The following is a 22,236-nucleotide window of genomic DNA, read 5'->3' as shown; positions in this document are numbered from 1 at the left end:
AGCATAGTCGGATTATTTATTATAAACTATAAAAATCCTTATGATAGAAGTACAACAAAAATGAAAAAGCTATTCAGTACCTGCTAACATGAATTTAGGTTGGTCAAGAGGTAACTCACAGGAAAAAAATATTTAAAAAATAAATTCTAGCAATTTGGGGTTTTGTAACAATACCTTGATTATATTTCTTTAGGTTGGTTTGTTTGTTTTCCTAAAGGCTTTATGCAGGAGCAACAGTAGTTTTGCTAGATCTAGAGGAACAGTCATCCTACAGTTCTTTCCTCCCCAAATCCTTTACAACTGCTTTACAACTTCACTTAAAATCATCCCAGTTTTCAATTTTGCATTATTTGACTACAAAAACCACTTGTAAACAACGAAACTATCACACACCAGAAACAGAGATCTGGAACTTGGGAAATCCAGAGCCAAAAGGCTTGCCAACTGGCACGCTGCAAACAAAGTGGATGGACAAATCCTGTTCTTCAAAACCTATTACACCCTGTTGATTAAACTTAATGGTAAAACATATTAATGATCTACACCTACAAAAATAAAGCAAGTTCATACACCCCATCTGGTACACAACTGCATCAAGCCTTCTCTTTTGCATGTAAAAACTTGCTTTGTATCTTAAGACAAAAAAAAAAAAAAAAAAAAAAAAGAAAAAGAAAAATGCTGTTTTCTAAAACTAGCTGATTGAACCTGCCAACACCCCAATTAGCTGCAGACAAGACAGTCTGAAGCACCTCCAATTTAATAAGCTTATGTCCAGCCCACTAACAAGTCTTGTTCAAGGATACGTGTTTGCACATTAACGGACTGCATTAAACTGCAATTCCATTTAACTCTCCAGCTCCCATTAAAAATAAAAATACATGCAATTCTCAGGGATCAGTATCCTTAATCAGTTAGCCACAAATGCATATGGTAAAGAATCAGATGTATGTGGTTTCCATTTCATCATAACAAAGGCTCAAGGAGAATGCCTGAACAAAAGAAAAATTCCATTTACCTATGGAATACTCCGCATTTCATCAGAAGCACTTCTATAATTAAGTATGAAGAAAACAAAAAATTTACATTTAAATCCTCTCCAAAATGAATACACTTTTTAAAACTGCTCTCAATTACATTTATTTACCCAACATGAATTTCCAAAGTAACAGACCAGCATTGTACAAAGTAGTATTTGCACAAAATAGCCGTAAAAACAAATGATGGAGGGTTCTGCAAAACCAAAACAAATTCCTATGTTATCTGAAGCAACCAACCTTAACCATTTACACTAGGGCTTACCCACTCACAAAAATGATGAATGGAAAGACGTTGACAAAAATAACACTGTTTCTGGACTGAAATCTTTCGGATGAAATATTTACTTCAGAACATGGATAAAAGATTTCAGTTGCACTGTCACACTGTGTGTTCATCAATTTATAAATCTCAAGACCTGGGCACATGCTAAATTTCAGACTTATCATTTGAGGCTGCCATTCTGACAGGCCATCAGGCATTGCAGCAGTTCTCATATCCAAGAAACTTTCAGCAGCTACTGGAATTTTTGACCAGCATGGTACCTCATAAAGAAAAGAGGTTAGAGGCTTTTAATAGCCATACTGCCAGGAAATGTTGCAGACAGAGGAAGAGAGTCAATCACTTCCTGGATGGAAAAGCAGGGCTGTACTAATGCTGCACAAAGCTGGACAAAGCTCAGAACACAGGGACAATACACATACTCCCATCACTAATTTATTACCTTATTTTGCTACTGTTCTTGGCTCTTTTCGAGCTCCATATAGTTCAACATAACTCTGTGCAATCTAAGGATTTTTGCCATCCATTCTACTAGTTCTGAAACCTTCTGACAGTCCTTCTTCCAATAAAGAAATTTAAAAATTTCTATTAACATTATGCCTTTGTAGGCAATCCTGACAACTACATATTTTTAAGCAGCAGCCACTAAAGATTGAGAAAATAATTTCTAAAACTCTTATTTCCCCCCCCCCCTCAAAGAAAATGAGATTTAACATCATGCTGTTTCTCCAATCCCAACTAATACTTTGCATTCTTACGTCCAAATCTGACTAAAAGAAAGAGGTCAGAGATATTAACACCTGTTAAAATCTGAGGCTGGGGTAAGGACAAGCCCAAAGGCTACACCCCACTAACAGGAAAGTCAGAAAGGTCTCATCCCTTACCCCACGGCAGCTAGCTCCAACAGTCACATATGCTACTATCACGGGAGATTTCAAAATTCCACAGCAGGAGGCATCATGGACCGCATGGAATGTGAGGCTTCTCCAGTGAAAAGGTAGAAGACGTAGGACAAAATCCTATATGAAACCATGCTTGTTTAGTTCTGTTTTTCATGTGGTAATTCATTGAAATACCACAGCTACAAGTCTTTCTGTATTGTTTATGGCCTATTGCTGTTTCCCCCGGAACAGTTTACATCTCGCAAATTCAGAATTACTTACTTTCAAAGGAAATGTTCTCCTGTTAATTTTTGCTGTAGCTTAACTTCTTACTTGGAGATCTAAAAGTTAGCCTATTGTTCCTCTCTATCTCAGCTGTTCCTACAAATTTTTCATTATACAGCACCACATAACCTTTATTTTCTTCATCTGTACTGCAGTTAACTAGTATATAATGAACAGGGGGGTAAGAGTAAACAATATGAACAAAAGAACTGAGAAAACCCAGCTTTCATGAAGACGTACTTATACAAAATATCAAGAGCAACAAACAGTACTGTAACTTCTGAATTCAGTATTTCATCGCTTTTCAAGAAACATCAGCAAGCCTTCAGAAATCACATATCTAGGAAAGGATGCTGGAAGATTTCCACGCATGTAATTCCTCATGTGTTTAATAAAGAGACAGAAAGCTGCATTTCTGTCCTCGGACCTAATAACACCGGGTGGTTCTTGATAAAAACTTCTGCTTCATTTCCCTAATAAGAATTTTTAAGACACAGAAACATCAGTTTGGCACACAAAAAAGGCATAAGTTATCCCAAAAAATCAACATTAAGTTTGCTAGAAAAGACAACTGATCACTGAACATAAATCTGACAGCCATTACAAAGCAAGGCACCTGCCGCCCTAATGCAGCTACATGGACAGATTATACTTTATTGCTCCATCTCATAAGCAGTCAGTGTACAGTGCTGTACACAGCACATCATAGTCAAGGCAGGCCATAGTGCGTAGCTGTGAATTCACTTGGCACACTGCAACTACACAGTTCCACCCAAGATGACACAGAAGAAAGTTCCTCTGTTCAAGTCATCCTTGTTTTCATCACACAATGACTTAAGCATATTTCAAATGACAAGTTTTAGGAAATTAATTTTAAAAGCACAGATACCACAAAGCAATCAAACTGTTTTTATAACGCATGGTTCATACGCTTTACTGTGTGCACTGCTGTAAAACAGATTTTGATTAAGTAAAATTTGCAACAACTTAATGCACGTAACTAAATTGCCAGAAACACCATAAACAAAATTCACTATAGAGTGGAAGAGAAAAGACCACACAGTTATTTATCAAGAAAAAAAAAGAAAAAAAAAGAGTCTGCTTTACTGGCAGCACAGCACCACCTGGTTGACACGCTTTTGCTAACTACATTTTCAATAGTGGCAAACCTGGTATATTACTGTAGCAGTAGAAAGAGGAGAAAGAAGTTAAAGAATATCATTCAGATGTAGAATCTGAAAATCACTGTCCAAAATACTAACTCTTGTTGGCAGCTCTCCATTGCCATCTGTAAGGTAAGGGGAACAGGGAACTATACAGAGTTGATACAACAGAACAGTCCCTGCAGGCTTTAATTGGAAATAATCAACAAGCCTTGAAGGTTTTTATGAATGAAACAGGGAATTCAATGAAACATTCTAGCTCTGTGAAACTGACCCGCTACTAACGCCAAGTTAAACACATACACCCCGAACTGTTTTCTTTTGAGCCATATAGGCCACAGACTGCTACAGGAACAAAAAGTCCTCAGTGTGTTATTGGCAAGATGCATTCGATAATGTGCAACTTCATACTAACGTTAACAAGTATTCGGGGCAGAGGATCTTACAGTCTTCCAGACTGATATCTAAATTATGTTCAGACTGTTTGAGAAGCCATCATCATAAATTCATACACCCAAACCAAAAGATTAAACACCAAACTCACCATTAACACACAGGACAGATTACTGATGGCTACAGAAATTAAAAAAAAACAAACAAAAAAATCCCACACCTCAGGTCTGACAAATCCCCTAAGAAACTCAAAATAGTACAATTTACACAGAAAAGCACTCACTGATCATGAACTAATAGATTCCTAAAGGGGCCATATATTTCTGGAAGTGTTTTTGAAGCCTTTTGTGTGCAAACCACAGTAAGAAGTTCAGCTTATGCACAAGAACTTGAAGATCGCTAATACAACGACAGAAAAATTAACAACAGATTTAAAGAAGCTTCCTTGAGAAGTAATTGTTGATAACGGGTATTAAGTGAAAACATTGGTATAATGTTCTTGTTACTTGCTCTATGATCCAAACAGTTATTCCCTGTACTTTATTTATTTTGATATAGAATTTATCCATAATTGACCTTTACAGTGCATGACTGGGAAGCCTTCAACAGCATAGGTAAATGTAGACACAGCACCTATTTTAAAGAAAAATTAACTGGAAAAAGGGAAAAGGAGGTTGTCCAACGGTCACAATGCTCATCACAGGCACAAGAACAAAGACCACTAAGGGAATTCTGAACTGGGGCCCAAATATTGTATTTGGACATCTAAACATGAATACTGTTTTGGAAAAGTTTGAGTACATCAACTGTTCCTAACTGGACAGGTGACTTGTAACAACAAAAGGAGCAGAAAGTACCCAAATTTACACTGAACATAAACAGGACATTTGAACTTTTAAAACTGATAAAAAAACAAATTGGGTTCTGTATAATTTTAGATTTTTAAACACAAGTAAGGTATCTTTTAGAAAGGTTAGACTACATTCATCAGAAGTGATCATACTCCATGAACATTTGTGAAGTAACAGTCTGCATTATGCAACAGGTACAGCTATGTGAGCAGAGTTTATTCCTCTTACACAAAAATCTCAAACTCTGAACCCTTTTCGCAGTAAGGTTATGCTCCATCCTGTTTTGTAAATGCATGAACTGAAAGATACCATAATGAAATGCCATTACAACCTTGAGATAAAGTTTTTAACGTAAAATACCTGTTATAAAAATAGCAATACTGAAAGAAAAGAAAGAAAAATAAAGCAGGGACCAAGTAGTGACCCAGCAGAAAAAGGGTAATGTTTATGGAGGGTTGGGGTTTTTTTCTTCCTTACCTCACATGGATAAGACCCACAACATAAAGCAAGGTACTGATTTTTTTCTGTAGACCTCTAGAGTAGTGCAACTGAAACACTGCACTGAGTATAACACACCAAAAGATATACTCAAAATAATTTTCAGATATTGACAAAATTCAGGGGGAGTGATGAAAGACTGGCAAAATATTAGTTAAGTTAGCAAAGTTTGACTAGAATGCTATGGCATGTGGAAGTTGTCTATACACCTTTGTAATGGAGAATAAAGCGTAATTATGTAGAGAAGCATTAAGGGTTTTTTAGCTATAAAAATATGAATGAGGAGGAAAAAGTTGTTAGAAGAGTCTCTTGATAAGCATACTTCTCTGGCTGGCTTCATGTCCAGGGTAAAATGACATGCACGTCAAGATTTAGATATTTTAAACCATATTAGGCAACTCACACATAAAAGGTACTGCAGGTAAAACTTGCTCTTTCATCAAAGTGGATTAGATTCATTTAACAGATTTTCCACCTCTGGCTCCTAACCCCAAAATAAGCACAGATATTATTCTAGCAAGAGTCTTTAGAAAACAAGCACATAAAACAAATACCATTGTATTTCTGGTGAATAAAAGAAAAATGAGAAGCAATTAGAATGATTATGAACTCATTAACTCAAAACAGGCACATGAATAAAAGCCAGGCAAGTCTAAAAAACCTGTCTAAAATAGCTGATGAGACTTTTCCAGAGGATGGATGAATCAGTCCGGTTTAAGTCAAAATGAAATGTGGAAATAGTTGCAAACTGTCCATGGACCAGTGTCTCATTCTAAGTAACATCATGAAACTGGTACAAAAATTACCTTCAAGATAAATTAACTCTACATTCATAAACAGCATGCCAAGCTCTTGACAGCTATACAGAAAGCTGGAGAGCTTGATGCCAAAGAAATGGATCTACTTTGTTTTAAAAAGCACATTGACGAGTAATCTGTTCTTTTCTTACCATCGTACTTTATTGCACGTCTGTGTAGCGCCAAGAGGAGAACCTGCCACCATGGGGACTTGGATGGGGCTATGCTGTTTGTTCATGACAAGATCCAACTTCTCTTCCAATGATTTACAGGTAGCCTCTAGTGCCAGCAACTTTGCCTCAATGCTATCCAACCGCAGGCATATTGTCTGATTAATGGAATACAGGAATGACTAGAAAGGGGAGAATGCAAAAGAAACCGATTTTAAAGACTTAGACATTTATCTTCAGCAACATACACGTAAGGAAGCTCCAGATAAATGTGACTGGAAAACAATTCTAAAGGAACTAACCGTGTGCCTAGTGACAAAATTCAGCCACGTACAAAACTGATGACATCCAGGAGCATTTTAGCATTCTCAGATTCTTCCAGATCTTTATTTAGAAGCCAAAAGCATCTGAGCCAAACACATTTTCACCTAAGCACTTTGTTAGTATGATTTCATACACCACAAAATCATTTAAAATGACATGCCAAAGCTTTTCATTTGATACACATAAAAACAAAAGGATTATAAATCTATGAACACATCCTCCTGGATAAAGTTAAATAAGGGTTTTTTTCCTGCCCAAACAAATAAATTCAGATGATTACAGTGGAAATTATATCAACACAAATAACCTCAGAGACAATTAATGCCACTCACTTACATTTTCCCCTGAGCAGCGAATCAAGAAAAGCAAATAAATAAAATCTGTTTTCCTAAGCAATTTCATTCAAAAGAAAGCATATTCTACTTGGTTTCTCTTGGGAAAAATAGGCCATTAAAGGGTAATGTTGCTTTGTCCTTTGCAAACAGCAACTGTGCCATCTTGTGGCCCTCCATCACAAGCCACACACCTCATCAAGCTGGTTTACAGCGCTGCTCCCCTGCTGCTCTTTCAGTACAGAACTACAGTTTCTATGGCCATTTCAAAAATATAGAATTAGACACTACGTAACGTGTGTGGCAATAAAATACTACCCATATACTTATGCTCCAAGAGAAAAAAAAAACACACCACCTAAAGCACACTGGTAAGAACAGCAGGGGAAGTTCTGCAAGTACAGAAAAGCCTGAGCTACTGAGCCTGAACCAAATATGGTTTAACTATTAGGAGAATGTTGTTTTAAAATAATAATTTCAAATATGCTGAAAGAATCTAAAAATTCTAATATAATCACATGCTCAAGTTTCTCTTGTAGGCCAACTTTATTCACTTTTCAAAAAATGTACCAATAGTGATGTTTGAGTCACTGGAACTAATTCTGATGACGTTTTATACTGCATATAATTTTTTTGTCACTGATTTTACATTGAAAAATTAGGCAATCACTATGCACAAAAATGAAGAAACATTTACAAGAAGGCTATGAATAATTCCAGCATTACATATAAACAGTTTGTTTTACATTCTTCTCTTTTAATGTATTTCACTAAGAAAGCTAACTTCATTGGTGTTACAGATAAAAAGAGAAAAAGGCATTATCATAACCTTAATAGAGGGATCTTGGCAGTTAATTTCTATACGCTGACGTTTCAGAGCAGGCTCTACATCATCATCTGTTACTTCATGATTCTCCAACACAACTGCAAAGAAAAATAAACATTGCCATAGTTTATAACACAAGAGGACAAGGCTCAAATGGAAGATACATTAAATGGATAAAACAAACAAATGTAAAAGGCATTTAATTAACATACCGTATGTATTCTTTTACACTTGGGTTTTCTCTTGAACATATGGCAATGGTTTACTGCTTCTCAAAAAAACATTTATCCAAACCTAGAACTGTTTCAAATGCACTGAAGATTTAACTCTGAAGCGTTACCTTGGTTATTTTTTATAAGGAACTTACCACGACGTAGCAGAGTTGCCACATTGGCTGTTCTGCTTTGACAGACACTACAGGTTTCTCAACCCTCATGTTTACATAAAACAATAAAAAGAATTAGTAAGTTCCAAAATAGATACTTACATATGCAGGCCTATAGGTTCTAACAGCCTTTCATCTAAAGATAAACATTTTGAAGAAAATATTAACAAAAAAGAATTTAGAATTGGAATTTAGAACTAGAAGACCTGGCTGATAAAAATCCAGAGGTAGAGCCCTGAACAGCTTCCCGGTCAGAGCATCACCTTGGACCAGGTTCAAGTTCCTTTACACAACTGAGCAAAGGAAGACTTGTTTAAGGTTGACCATACCACAGCTGACAATCTTGAACACCAAGCTACTAGGACAGGCAGGTCCTCGCTTCTCCTCCAGCTCTTTGGGAACATTTCTGAAGCAACTTTTCCATTTTGCATCATAGTTTTTTTGATATGTCTTTCTATTTTCCGTAACTGTAGTTACTGTTCTTGCAGTCACTTACGTGTAATGGCAGCATAAGATCAACGTCTACAGCCGATCGCAACAGGCTTTCACTTAGTAGGTCAAGTTCTAAGCAAGAGGTGTCACAATATTTACTTTCAGAATTGTTTTTCAATTTTATTGTAATTGCTGTATGTACAAAGAATGTTAATAATGTATGAGAGTAACTATTTTACAAGCGAATATCCATTCATAATAGATGGGTGATAGTTTTCACTTGAAGGAAAGCCTAAAACATGTGTTTGGTCTGGAGAAAAGATTGCAGGAGGCCGTATTTCTTTCAAAGTTTTCGGGACTAGTCTATCCCTGCTCAAAAAAAGCCCCAGGCAACAAAGCCTTTAAAAGTAAAGTAAAATAAAATAATAAATAAAACACCCCACTGATCTAAAAGGTATTGAAGTTATACAAGTTAAGCTATTGAAAACCCTGTATGTAGTCTTAAGAAGCACCTCAAAAAATCTGCAGCACTGCTTTATATTTTTTAAGGAAAGCTCAACAGTGATTTCCACCTTGTTAACTGGCAATATTATAAATGATCTTTCTCATGCCATCACTACAATCTCTACTGTACCTGGGTTATCTGGAGTCAAGTCTTCAACAGCAATCTGAACAACATCTGCCAAATCCTGTTCTGACATCATTCAGGACCAGGCAGCAATATCCAGTCAAACACCACTGCAGGTCCACAAGTAAGGAATTTTACAAGTCATGCAATCCTGAAAAACAGCAGCAAGAAGAGTGTTAATACAGACATACTTGATATGTCAGTATTGCCTTGATTTCTTCATTCTTCCTCTATAAAAGCAGATGCAGTTCCCAACAGGAGCAACCAAACTACAAAGTGATCATTCAGTGGTATCAACTGCTACTTTATTCACTAGCCTCATCAAAGAGCAAAGGACAGAACTACCTGCATCACCTCTATGAGTAAATCTTTCTACGCTAGGACTGAGACAGGACCTCAAGCTTTCCTTGCTGATCCACCTTTCTGCATTTTCCAAAAGGATCAAGAGAACGTTTAGCTTCAGAGATCTGACAGCTCATCAGTACGAAATACAAAATAAATTTTTTTCTTTAAAATCGATATTTTTTTTTTAGAAGTTTTAAGAGCATACGAGACCATTGCTAAACTGCAGGGGTTTAATTTACAAACTATTACTTCAGTCTTGGAAGTGATCAGACTTTAGTGCAGACCTAAAGGTTCTAACAGCCTTTCATCTGAAGGTAAACATTTTGAAGAAAACATTAACAAAAAAGAACTGGATTTAGAACTGGCTGGTAAAAATATAGTCTTGAGATTGCAAAAGCATATGAAGTTCCCAAGCTATGTTAGATTTGCAATTACTGCATTCTGTACAGACCTACGTCCACACAGGATCCTTACATGTATGAATCTTAACAGGCCTCTAAAATCTTCATAAACTTTCAGTGAGGACAGGGAACTTCCTTGCAGACAATTGTAACTAGACTTAGAGTAAAACTTGACTTTTTGTTACCTGGCTATTGAACTTGCCTGGTTTTTCTACAGCTCAGCTCTAATTAAACCATTTTCAGAATATGGTCCTGATTTTAAAGCCAAAATATTTCTCAGCCCTGCTCCCTTGGAATTCTCTGTCAAGGTTATTTATTAGTGTTTTAAGAGAAATCTTCAGCCTGTAAAATTGAATTAAAATCACTGGAACCATTCATATCTGTGCTTTCCCACAGTTTACAAAGGGATAGACACTGAATACTGAGGGATCGGCCCATTTTTTTCCTTTTTAACCTGAAGCAAAAAACACTACGGAGATAATTTGAGGTTTACCAATGGAAATGGTAATTCATCCCTTAATGCTGACAATGAATCAAATCCAACTATGCATACAGATTTTCCTGTTTTCTTCTTTCCCTCTTGCACTCGAGTGCAAGAAAGCCGTGAAGCCAGACAGGTGGAGTACAGATTTTTGAAGAGAGCAACACAACCTACAGAAGAATTTTGAGACTGGCCCGAGCAACCGCTGCACACTGCGAAAGCCCATCTCAGGAGGAGGACTCCCCACACATCAGAATTGTTTACTCAAAATACCAGCACTGCCAATACTGAGTCATTTGAAATTCTGATCATGGTGAAAAACTGTTGGGACAGCACAGACTGTGGCAGCGCGCCCAAAAAAACTGGCAATACATTAGTGCATATGGATGCCATTTTGGCAAATTGTATTTGCCATTTCTGAGAAATCCTGGTAACCAGCCAGGCTTAACATAATAAAACAGCTGTGCTACAGTTACTGTTTCATAATGTTACATACTGCTAGTAATATTAAGAACCCTGCCCTTAACTTGAAGGAAGACATCCACCACTCCAAACACTAAAAAAGGACAAACTAGAACAAAACCCAACTTTTAAAACTGTCTATTTACACAAATCAAGATTTCCCTGATACTTCACGTTGCATTTAAACCAGTTATAGCTACAAATACATCAATATTTTATAAAACATTCCAAAGGATTTGCAATGCTTTTGTTTAAATCCACTTTAATACTTCATGTGATGCACATATTTAGCCTTCCAAAATTCATTATAGAAAAAATCACTGAAATTCAACCTTTCTTCAACACAAACAAAAAATAATTTCACATTTCTGACATCTGCTCTCCAGCTCTCATGGGTCATAGTCTGAAAGTATTCAATCTCACATCAGAAAACTACCACCGGAATATTCTGTCACGGAGCCTTAAAACACAGGCATAACAACCAAAATATGACCGGTAGACCAGCTACTACACATACACAGCAATGTATCTTCATAACATTAGTATTTATTTCCATTTAAACAAATTTTATTACAATTTCAGTGTTAAGACACAGCTTATAGGCAATTAGCCAATATCCTGATGGAACACATTTTTGCCTTCTCAACAGGCAGAACAAAATATACTTCTGCTGTCACCAGACACAGCGAGCTCCTGTATCAAAACATAAGGGGAAAACAAACAAATTTGTTATTAACACTAGACATGTGGATTAGGAAACCAACGCCCACTGGGTACTGCAACCAACAACTCTAATAACATGGCCATCTTCCACATTCAGAATTTCAACTTAAAATAGAAAATTTTAGCAGTGGTCTAACTTTCCTTTCAGAACCAAGACTAAAAGCCCGATAAAAATTAACAGCATTAGATTAGTTTATCAGCTTTAAAAAGCCTCAGTAAACAAATTCAGAATCACTTTGCCAATACAGTTACCACATACTCTACTCAGTGAAGTATTTACCACCATTTCCTCCTGTAAAACACTACTTTGCCTGAAGTTTGCTATATGTTCCCAAGCATCTTTTGTTTTCTTTTTTTTTTCCCTTTCTTTCTTCTGGCTGAAACCCTAGTCCTCATTAAATCTAAATTACGTATATGTACACTGGCATTAAGCCTCCGATGCTGAAATATTACCTGGAACAAAACATTTAGGTATAAGAAAGAAATACTAACAGAAAGCCAGGAAGCTGAGGATAAACTACAACAGGGACACGAGATATGCCCACTTCTCCCCCAAGCAGCATATGGAAGTTGGATCAACAGAGCAGTATTTTATAGCCAATTTGCTATTATCTGAGGGAGGGGTATGGGAAGACAGCTGATAACCAGACAATGGAAAATATCTCATTAACACATACACTACAGGAGGCCTTGGCCAGCCAAACTCAAACTGACTCCAGCTGAGCTTTTAGGTGGATCTACACCGCACTCATCACTTCTCCTGGAGGGCTTTTTTGGGGGGTTGGAAGAGACTGCTTCAAGTCCTACCCAACGCCAAAACTGAAAAACAGCTTATGGTGTGTATCAGAGTGATGTGATTTCCTCCCACCTCCATTACCGCTTCAGCCCCGGGTGCCTTCGGTTCTCAGTTACCTCAGATGCTTCTAAACCCTTCAGACCTCTTGCAGCACGTAGCTGACGGATCAGCTCTTTTACTGTCCACCCTTTCCCCAGCCCAGGCACTACTGTGGTAAACCTGGCCTAATAAAGCCACCAGAAGCCCACTCCTGTTGTATAAAGCAGCACAAACTAAAAATTGTCTCATGCTTTAATCACAGTGAATAATGGAAATAATCACACATAGCAAACATACTGCATTAGCCCCTTATTACCTCCCAAAGGTAACATCTTTTTTCAAAATTTGAGAAAACAGCCCTAAGATTTCAAGACACAACAAGCATCAATATGGAGAAACAGAACTAAATCTTCTAAAAATATATAGCCTATTTCATCACTCATCAAAATTTTAAAAATATCAATTTCCCTGTTTATGTATTGAGTTGAATGCGAATACAAACACTCCTCCCTGTTCTTGGCATTTCATGTTCAGAATCAAAGCCAAAAAGGGGAGCAAAGTGCCTACAGCATCCCTATAGCCACTTGCAAGGAGGTGGCTCTGGTACTGGAACACTCAGAAAAAGGGATCAGAGACAGCTAAATGTGTAAATTCAAAGCAGATTAGATAAAGTGCACTAAATGTCTCTGCCAATACTCTTACTCAGAATTGATACACTTACCACAGAATCAAAGTAGCCTTTGTTTAACTTAGGAAATTAGTATTTGTAAGCAACTAAATTAAATTCACCTGAACTCTAGATTAGCTTTTCCACACACATGTTTAATGCAATTAATTAATCTATTTTAAAACATTAATTCAGAATAATTCTTCTGAGCAGTCCCTTGTAAACAAACCTATTTACTGAAATATCTGATGGCTTCACAAAGTCACAGGGCATCATTCCAAAGTGTATAATCAAAAACATCCAATGCCTTGTTAACATATAAAAACATGCACAAAAATTCTTCTCTCTCATACTAATTAGGGAGGGCAAACAATATATTTTGAAAAATTTTTTTCCCAGAGCTCTAGTCTACTTAGGGTGTTTAAGTGAACTTCTCTTACTTGGGCAGCTAATCACTATTTCTCAGTGCTATACACTGATGAAGGAAAAAAACCTCTCGTAAACTTCAGCTTGCACTATGACAAAAATTTAGTTCCAATTGTGTGAAAAAAGCTGAAGAATGCCATTTTACTTTGCCCAACCCAAAAGCCCCAAATCTTTAAGGTCCCTTCCAACCCAAACCATTCTATGAGTCTATGAAATGTTTTTCCTCTTCATTCTTCCTTTGAATCAATTAAGGCCAATTTTCAAATATGCAGTTTCTGTTACAAATATATATTCTCCTCTATACAACCACTGTTAGCCAATCAGCCCATTTTTCTGAGCCTAATATCTACCATGACTGGGACAAACAAACGTCCTTGTCTTGCAAAGAGCTACAATTTGCCAACACTTTAAAAAAAGTCTTCCAAAACAGCAAACCAGCTAGGCTGCAAGGGCAAGCCTAATGATAAGAACGTATTTGATGCATGCAAGGGCATTAATCCTCTATGAGGACAACTTTGTGCAGAAGTAAAATGACCTTATGCTGTAAAGGGATTACAGTACATAGACCACGCACCCTCCAAAAGCAAAGATCCACAGAGGGTGTAACACTCATTAACTTTACCGCTTTAGTTAAGTCAGTTCAACTTCCCAGAGTTCCTGTCCCTTCAGGGAACGAGCTCAGAAGGAGTACTGAGCTTTCAGTCTCTGTGCAAAGAATAATCCACACCAAGAATGCCTTTGTGCAGCTCAGTTAAATCCACTCGGGAAGCAAATTACACAAAACCAGCAAAAAGGCACTCCAAGTACAAAACAAAATTTTTCACAGCATAATCTTAAAAGAATAACCTGCACACTCAGGTTACAGCCCTGGCTGACCTGGCAACGGATCTGCATCAACAAGTCTGCTGTGTCTTCCCAGGAAAGATCTCTGCGTGGTCCCATGGAACAAACTGGGAAACGCTCATGTAATTCAATACATGAAGTTATTAATGGGTATTACAAGGTTCAGAACCTGACAATGCCCTTTTAGTCTTGCTCTGTGACTTGCAACATTTTTGTAATCCCAAAGTCTGGCTTTCTCTCTAAGATAAAGTCACTTCAGTTGGCAGCTGGAGCAGAGCCTTCCTACACTAATTAATAATTCCCCAACCAACCACATCTGTGCAAATGTTAACACAGTGTAACAAGTGAGGAGTAACATAATCAAAAGCAACAATTTAATAGCATGTAGGCTTAAATGCACTGTAAATACAAGAGCTACCAGCCTCCCTTACGCTCCAACTCTCTGGAGCTGCAGTCTATGAGTATATGAAGTTGAAAACCATTTTCAAGGGGAGGAACCGAGGGGAGGAAGAGATCAGAATTTACACTTTAATAGTACTAAAAACAAAAGGAGAATATTCTAATCTTTCTTTGCATCTGTTTAGCTGTCATCCTTACTCTCAATCCACCTTAAAAGGCAAGTAAAAACATTTGTGTTTTAAATAAACTTCATAGTAAAACTACATAAGCATTTCAGTTTAACAATTTTAAAAATTAGTGTAATAATACACAGGCATCTTTGGTTCAGCCAAAGATCAGGAAAAAAAAAAAAGTCTATCCTCCCAAAACATGACAGAAACATTCTTTATCTGTGGGAGCACAGACATCAGCCATAACGTTCTGGAGATAGATACATACAATAAATATCACTCACAGAGATGCTATGCTGATGGACTCCGGTACAAGTTCTTAAAATACAGACAGCAACAGAAAAAAGGTAACAGCTGCTCCAAGAATAAACGAACTTGGAATTTCTTTGGAGTACAAGATCTTGCAGAGAGGCAGAAATTCTCAAATACTGCTATGAAAGCTCACATTGTTATTATTATTGTTTTGCTTCTAAAAGTATTTCCTCCCCCCTTTTCTTTTTTTCTTCATTCCACCTGGTACAAGCCATTGTTTTGCCTGGATGTCTTTTTCTAACTTTTCTGTGCCATTGGCCACAATCCTAACACAACGTACAACAAACTGAAACAGAAATACCACTGTCCTGCTTTCCAGTGTGCTCACACCAGCTTCACACGTTCTGGCACACGGAATGACAGCGCTGAGCGTGTGGCCACACACACCAACTTAAGCACAAACTCGCTCTGTGAACCCTGTATAAACACTTTCTGCCGCCATGTGCCAACACCCACACTGCCACATCCTTGATGCAACAACTCCCAAGCAAGCTAGGAAGGATGTGCTAACACCTATTACAACTACACTTTCAGGTGCTTAGACCTGCAGAAAAGTCTGAATTTAATTTTACAGACATATAATCCCATTGAACTTAATGAAACTACCCATATGAACTGGGTATATATAAGCGTTCGCAGATTTAGTGCCTTAAAGCAGAGGTCGGTTTTCTGGTATATTTCATGGTATAATTATTCAGGACACATTCATTAATGCTAGGCACAGTTTGTATGGCTGAAAACCAGCAAACACGAAACAAGCACTGCCCAGACAGCAAATGCAGTATGCAGAACCAGATGTAGTCATGTTGTTTTATTGTCTTCATCCACTAGATGGAGAATCTTTATTGGTAACAGCTCAAAAAAAACCCTGCAAGTACTTAAATTCAAAGAACAAACTTCCAGAATTAGCTTCACATTATTTTACATAAAAGTGTCTCCCAGCCTCAAGGAACTTCTACCCCTGACTAGAATTATTTTTTTTTAGATAGGTAGTCTAGATGTCCTCTGAACTTTGGGTAACTGTACCTTCATTTGAAGTTAGAATTTACTACTCTTTTTTTTTTTTTTTTAACCTCTTAATCTATTTTTGTGGTATTTCATGTCGACTTCAAGGATTTCAAACCACTGCCTAACACAATCAGAATTATCTGAGGCAGATCTAAGGCATTTACAAAAACTATCACAGTGCTAAAACTATTTTCCTTTTGTGCCTCAATAAACTCCAAAACATCCTGCTGATGTTGGGAAAGGATGTCTTTTTGTTGAGAGTATCAGCATGACTTGAATGCTTGCAAAGCATACTGCAATTAACGAAGGCAGCTCCACAATATCAGATTCAAAGCAGACCTTAAAACGTCACACCTAACCCACCGTGCCCATGGCTTTACACAGAGGTGGTTGTACCCTTGGGCCTTTCTACACCAGGAACAACTATCCTGAGAGTACGTTTGGTCCTGTGAATTTCCTACTCTGGTGTACTTTCATATCTACCTAGCAAACTGACATTCCTGCTTAAAATGTAAAATCAAAAGCAAAAACTACACTCATGCTATTTCTAGTTGAAACAAACAAATAAGAAAAATAATGGAACAAAACTAGAGCTACACCCCGATTCATAGTCATGTTGTCCACAAGCAGAAAGCTCTTACCAGAACGCTGAGTGTATGAGCAAGAGAAAAACTTTGCTTGAAATTTAATACTGTAATGTAAGTGGACTATAAAGCAATCAAGCTTAAATATTTGAATTCTCAGTGCTTTGTTTCCTATTCTCCACCACAAAACTCCAAGGACGTTACAATGTTAGGCTGCTTCAGTAATCCGAACAAGCCATGGTAATCTACAGACTTCAGCAACGACAGGTCTAGTACAATGTGTGCTACTGGCGCAAACACCGTGCACACTGCTCAGCATTCAGTTTTGCCATTTGGCAAAGAAAAGGAAAAAAAACCCTTCCTCCCCAGAAGAAAAACCAAGGTGCAGCACCTGCCCGGTTCCTGAATAAAAGGTGTTATTTCAAGAGCTGGTATTATTCCTCCTGCAGGGAAACAGACAGGAAACAACAGTGATTTTTAAACATCCCACAGAACCTTCCCTGAGAAGTGATTTAAGATCCAAGGTGATGGGGGGAAGACGGGAACTTTCTTTGGAAAGCCAACATTCCAGAAAACACAGGTAGCCGAAGTATCACCGGCTATGAAATCAACTTAGTACCAACTCAGAGCAGGTATCACCCAAAGTTCTTGCACCACACCGATTTTCACAAGCTGAAGACAAAGTAATGCTGCAAATGAGCTCCGCTGCTGCTATTCAAAAGGTCTGCAGAGGTAGCTGAGCAGCTGACTGAGAAAAGCTGTGAGGTCTTCTTCCAGTCCCAGGAATCAAACACATGGAGGAAGGGTACAAGCAGTGCAAACATCTTTTACAGACATCGGAACGTAGTCTTTTTCAGATGAGCCTCCTTTGCAGCAGAGGGATCTGCATTACGCTCACGAAACATCAGTCACTTCATGAAGGACCAAGGGAACACATTTTCTCCCAGCAAAGATGTGTAGAATGGAACAAGGTTTATCACCAGACCTTTCACCCTCAACTTGCAAATGAGAGAAGACTTTGGAGAATGCAATTTTTATCAAATTTGAGTTCTATTACTTCATTTTTAGGGAGGAAAAAAAGTGTACTAAAAACATTTTGAAATCACAATGATACAGACAGATGTAATTTTGAAAAATTTTAATTCTAATTTCCCATATGAAGTAGACACCAAAAACCCAAAAAGTTCTTTAAGACTGTACACAAGGCATTTGTAGCTGCTTTCTAGGTAACAATACCGCGTGTTGGTTAGAAAGTCTTTGAGATACTTTCTGTACAAGCACCAGTTCAACTCAAAAGGATTTTTTTTAAGGAATATATGTACAAGAAGAATAACAGATCTAGATATCAGCTATTTATTCAATATTTGAACCCTTTTTGGAAAGTGGGAAATAAATAGCATAACGAAAGGGTTGCACTAAAAATAAGAGTTCTAAAAAACTGTCAGATGGTACCAGGAGAGCGAAGGAGGTGAAAAAAATTTTTAATATTAAACCACTTGCTAAAACTTGCTGAACAAATGACAGCTTCTGAATATTGACCACCTACATAACAATTTATACCTGATAAAAGCATTTGCAAGCATCTCTAATGTAGCTTCATTAACTATTTCAATATTAAGCAGCTATCCCATCAGTTTCTTTCCTGCTTAACCCTTTAATTCTATTTTACCGTGCAACCATTTGATATTTGTGAAAATCTATGCAATCTTTATTAAGTTGATTTCCCTTTTGCAAGACTGGAAATATACAGTCAAGATCAAAAGATGGGAAATAAAAAAAATTTAAAGGAAATTAGCAGTTTTCAATTTATACCTCTGAAAGCCCAGTTTTTCATTAAGTTGTCCAATCATTTCAGTATTGTAATTTTTTTCCCCTCATAAAAAAGTAATTATATTTATTCAAGAAAACAGCATAATGTATAGTATCACAGATGTTACTTTAAATGACCTCTGAAATGGCATGGCCATTAACTCAATGCAATTATTTAAGAAGAAATGTTTACCAAAGAACAAATTTTAGAGTAGATTAAATTTTCCATGAAGATTCCCTCTTTTGGAAGCCCTCATAATCATGCAGCTTTGGTGGGGCTGGGCTCTGCCTCAGTGGGAAAAGGCACACCAATATGCCATGACACTTGCCGACTCCACAGGAACGCTTAGTACCAATTTTGGCACCAATGACCACGTGCCAACAGTTACATTATCAGAAAAGCACATAATTCTTCAAACCTTCTAACCTCCAACAACATTTATTCCAGGCTTATAAACAGACCTAGAAGAAAGGCAGAGTGAAGAATAAGCTAGCAACCATACTATATAGAAAAAAACCCAACCTGGGTAACACTTCTGTCTGAAGGACTGAACTACTGAACTCCTGAACACTGTATTACGAACTCTGCCAAAACAAATATTACTTCACTTTACAAACCAAACACTGCAGTTCAGTTTAAACAGAAAACTATTACTTTTAAATATGTTGCTATAAAGGTGTATGATAATTGTTTTATTAGAAATTTTATTACAATTATCCAACACGTGGAAAAAGCATAACACAACCACACTTTCTGAGGAAAAAGCATTAACCGTGAAAAAAATTAATTATTTAAGTTATGGTAGATAGAAATAGACTTTTTAATAAAAAATATCTAGCTATTCACTTTCATAAACATCAGATTTAGGTTGGAGACTATTATTTGCTCTAAAGAGTTAAAGATAACACCAATTTCAGAATACATTTCAAACTGAAATCAAAGCAGGAGGCAGATACAAGTACATACATAGCTGATGAAACTAAAAACTGGCTCTGACACAGATCTCTCCAAGTTTAGCATCATCCATACTTTCCAATCATAAAGAATCAGAAAGTTCCCTACTTAAAGCCAAGTAAAAGATCATTTAGAAACTTCAGTTCGTGCAGAGCACTGCACATACATTGGGGGAAGCACTGCAGAAATTAGCTGTCACTGTCTAGGTAAAAATGAAAGCCACAGTAACTAAGCCCTGCACCTTGGAGCTGTGCTCTTGGGCCACGCACACCCCAAGAAATACAAGCGCCGCTCCAACATCATGACTACAACACACTACCAACAACAAACTATGCTTGGACTAGAACTGCGTGATGAAAATCCCCATCAGCGAAATTCCAACCGCAAGACACTGCCAAGGAGAAGATCTTGCTCCACGCTGGTTTGCAAGAAAACAGCGCTGCTGAGAAGCCACTTCCATCTGGCCCAACTGCTCTACGTCCCAAGCTGCTGCTCTGCTCAGCTCCAAGACACTGTGTGCGCGTCATGGGGTGCTCTCCCATAATACATCATTTGTCACATCTGTGCAGCACAGCACAGACCCTGTGCCAAAATCTGTTTTCCTCTGACCATCATATTCCTTCACCATGTTAAAACTAGCTTTTCTACAGAAAATAACCGCAGAGGCAGTATGTGAACCTGACCTCCTTCAGTGTGTAAGACATCCTTGCTTAGCACACACGTTTTCCAACGGCAGAAGGAATTAAGACTTTCTAATACTGTAACATTCCAGTTTAATTGCCTCTTTGCAGGAAAGAGGCTTTGCTGTATCACTTGGACGCTTTGCCTCGGGAAGTTGTTCAGTCTGAACACAACACCCTAGGACCAGTATGCACTATGACAACCACCTGGCTCAAGTTCCAGGGAAATTTGTGCAAAATGCTTTTTTCTTATGCGTTCAGCTTACCTACAACAAAATCTTTAACAAAAGGAGCAATATAATTTAAATTTTTTTATCATTTTATGTTTTTTCTAGTATATACACTGGAAAAATCTTTGAGCTACCAGTTCCAAGGGGGGTGGGGATAAGAACAGACACCCATGTCGGCAACAGGCTTCTGCTATCATGATGGCCGACATAAAATACACAAGTAATCTGCTTACTCAAAAGTCTTCTATTAGATTTATCTCCTGTAGCTGTCTAGAAAAAGGAAACATTCAAGCTGCTGAAACAGACCTTAGCACTGTTTTAAAATAAAGGGACAACACTAGTATTTTAAGATTCTGACCAAAAATACTTATGAAAATAAACCGAAGAGCATCATTTCAGTAGAAAAATGTAGAGCAATTAGTTCTTCACATTCTGAAATACTTTCATTAGCACAGACCAAACCTGTTTTGCCATTCCCCCTCCCTCCGCTAGAAGAAAAGTACAGCTTTAAACTTGCAAGACTGTAATTCATAGGATGTTAAAGAGAGGTAAGTTGATACATTGAACAGATACACTTGTGCCTAAGGAGCAGGGAAGGAAGGGGTGTTTACAGTTTCCTATGAATTCAACTCCACGGGTAGGAGAGATGCATTGGTTTTTCACCATAAAATACAGATGCTCCAATTTTCAGAAGAAAATTTGAACTTAATGTATTTTTCCCTTAAGTGGTCTAAGTCAAGATTTTACAAACAGGAAGCAAAATAGTTTTGTTCAGATGACATTACAAATTATTTTATTTGAAGTCCCAAATGCAAAGGATTTTATGATGTTAATCCTTTCGTGCACTTCTGCTTTACGGCTCAACATGCGAACTAACAAGTGGTAGGCAAAAATAAGCGCTTAACGGTAGCTTTAAAAACCTGAAACTGCAAGGAAACAAGTGTTTGACATAACTTAAGACATTTTATTCTTTTTATTTTTACTTGGAAAAAAGATTATGATGTAGCCTTTTAATGAATACGTAATGAACAAATCAAAATTACTTCAGCAGTTAACAACTAAATACCAAGTTTCAAACTGAAGGAAATCCAATCTGTGAAAAAATTTTTATTGGCAAAGTTTAGCATACATAGACATTTTGTTGTTCTAATTCTAGTCATTAGCTTTGCATTGTCTCCTCCTACAAGTAGCTCTTGCTGTTCTGCTCAATTCACATAAAAATTTTCTGTAGACCTCTGGGACAAGAGCTTCCGTGCACAAAGAGAAATACCCATCTCTTCCTTTCAAAATGAAGATGCTGAGAGTCTTTACTTTCTAAGGACCAACACAGCATTTTCAGTTCAAGGCAGTCTTCAAGGAAAGACAGGAAGACATTCAAGTTCAGACAAAATGAAGGCTGCACAAACGAAGGTTTAGAAGTTTAAGGAAAAGCTCAAGATGAAGAGGAGGGACAACCTCAAGTCCTTGCGGATGTGAGCAATTACTGTAATTAACGAGGGTCTGAATCCCACAGCACTACTATCCCTGCACCTGTGAAGTAGCACTTCTCACCACCTGGAGCTATGACCTGCAGTTCACCTTTCTTCACCTCATCAGTCCCAAACAGTACAGAACAAGTACATTG

General features: G+C 37.4%; 1 protein-coding gene across 3 annotated transcripts in view; it reads right to left on the bottom strand.

Annotated features, from left to right (window-relative positions):
- BANP (BTG3 associated nuclear protein) overlaps nucleotides 1-22,236 on the bottom strand; it is a 152,610-nt gene that overhangs the window by 128,387 nt on the left and 1,987 nt on the right. For 2 of the 3 annotated variants that reach the window (XM_055726626.1, XM_055726628.1), the window contains exons 2-4: nucleotides 9,289-9,433; nucleotides 7,841-7,935; nucleotides 6,338-6,537 (exon numbers count right to left, since the gene is read on the bottom strand). In XM_055726626.1, the coding sequence (XP_055582601.1) occupies nucleotides 6,338-6,537; nucleotides 7,841-7,935; nucleotides 9,289-9,358 (365 nt within the window). In that variant the 5' untranslated portion in view covers nucleotides 9,359-9,433. Of the gene's footprint in view, nucleotides 1-6,337; nucleotides 6,538-7,840; nucleotides 7,936-9,288; nucleotides 9,434-17,329; nucleotides 17,382-22,236 lie in introns of all 3 variants that reach the window. The other variant, XM_055726627.1, reaches the window with a different exon arrangement.

Source organism: Falco cherrug, chromosome 14, assembly GCF_023634085.1.
Source record: "Falco cherrug isolate bFalChe1 chromosome 14, bFalChe1.pri, whole genome shotgun sequence".
In the NCBI taxonomy this organism is placed as follows: Eukaryota; Metazoa; Chordata; class Aves; order Falconiformes; family Falconidae; genus Falco; species Falco cherrug.
The sequence above is the reverse complement of the archived record's forward strand: the minus strand, read 5'-3'. Positions and strand labels throughout refer to the sequence as shown.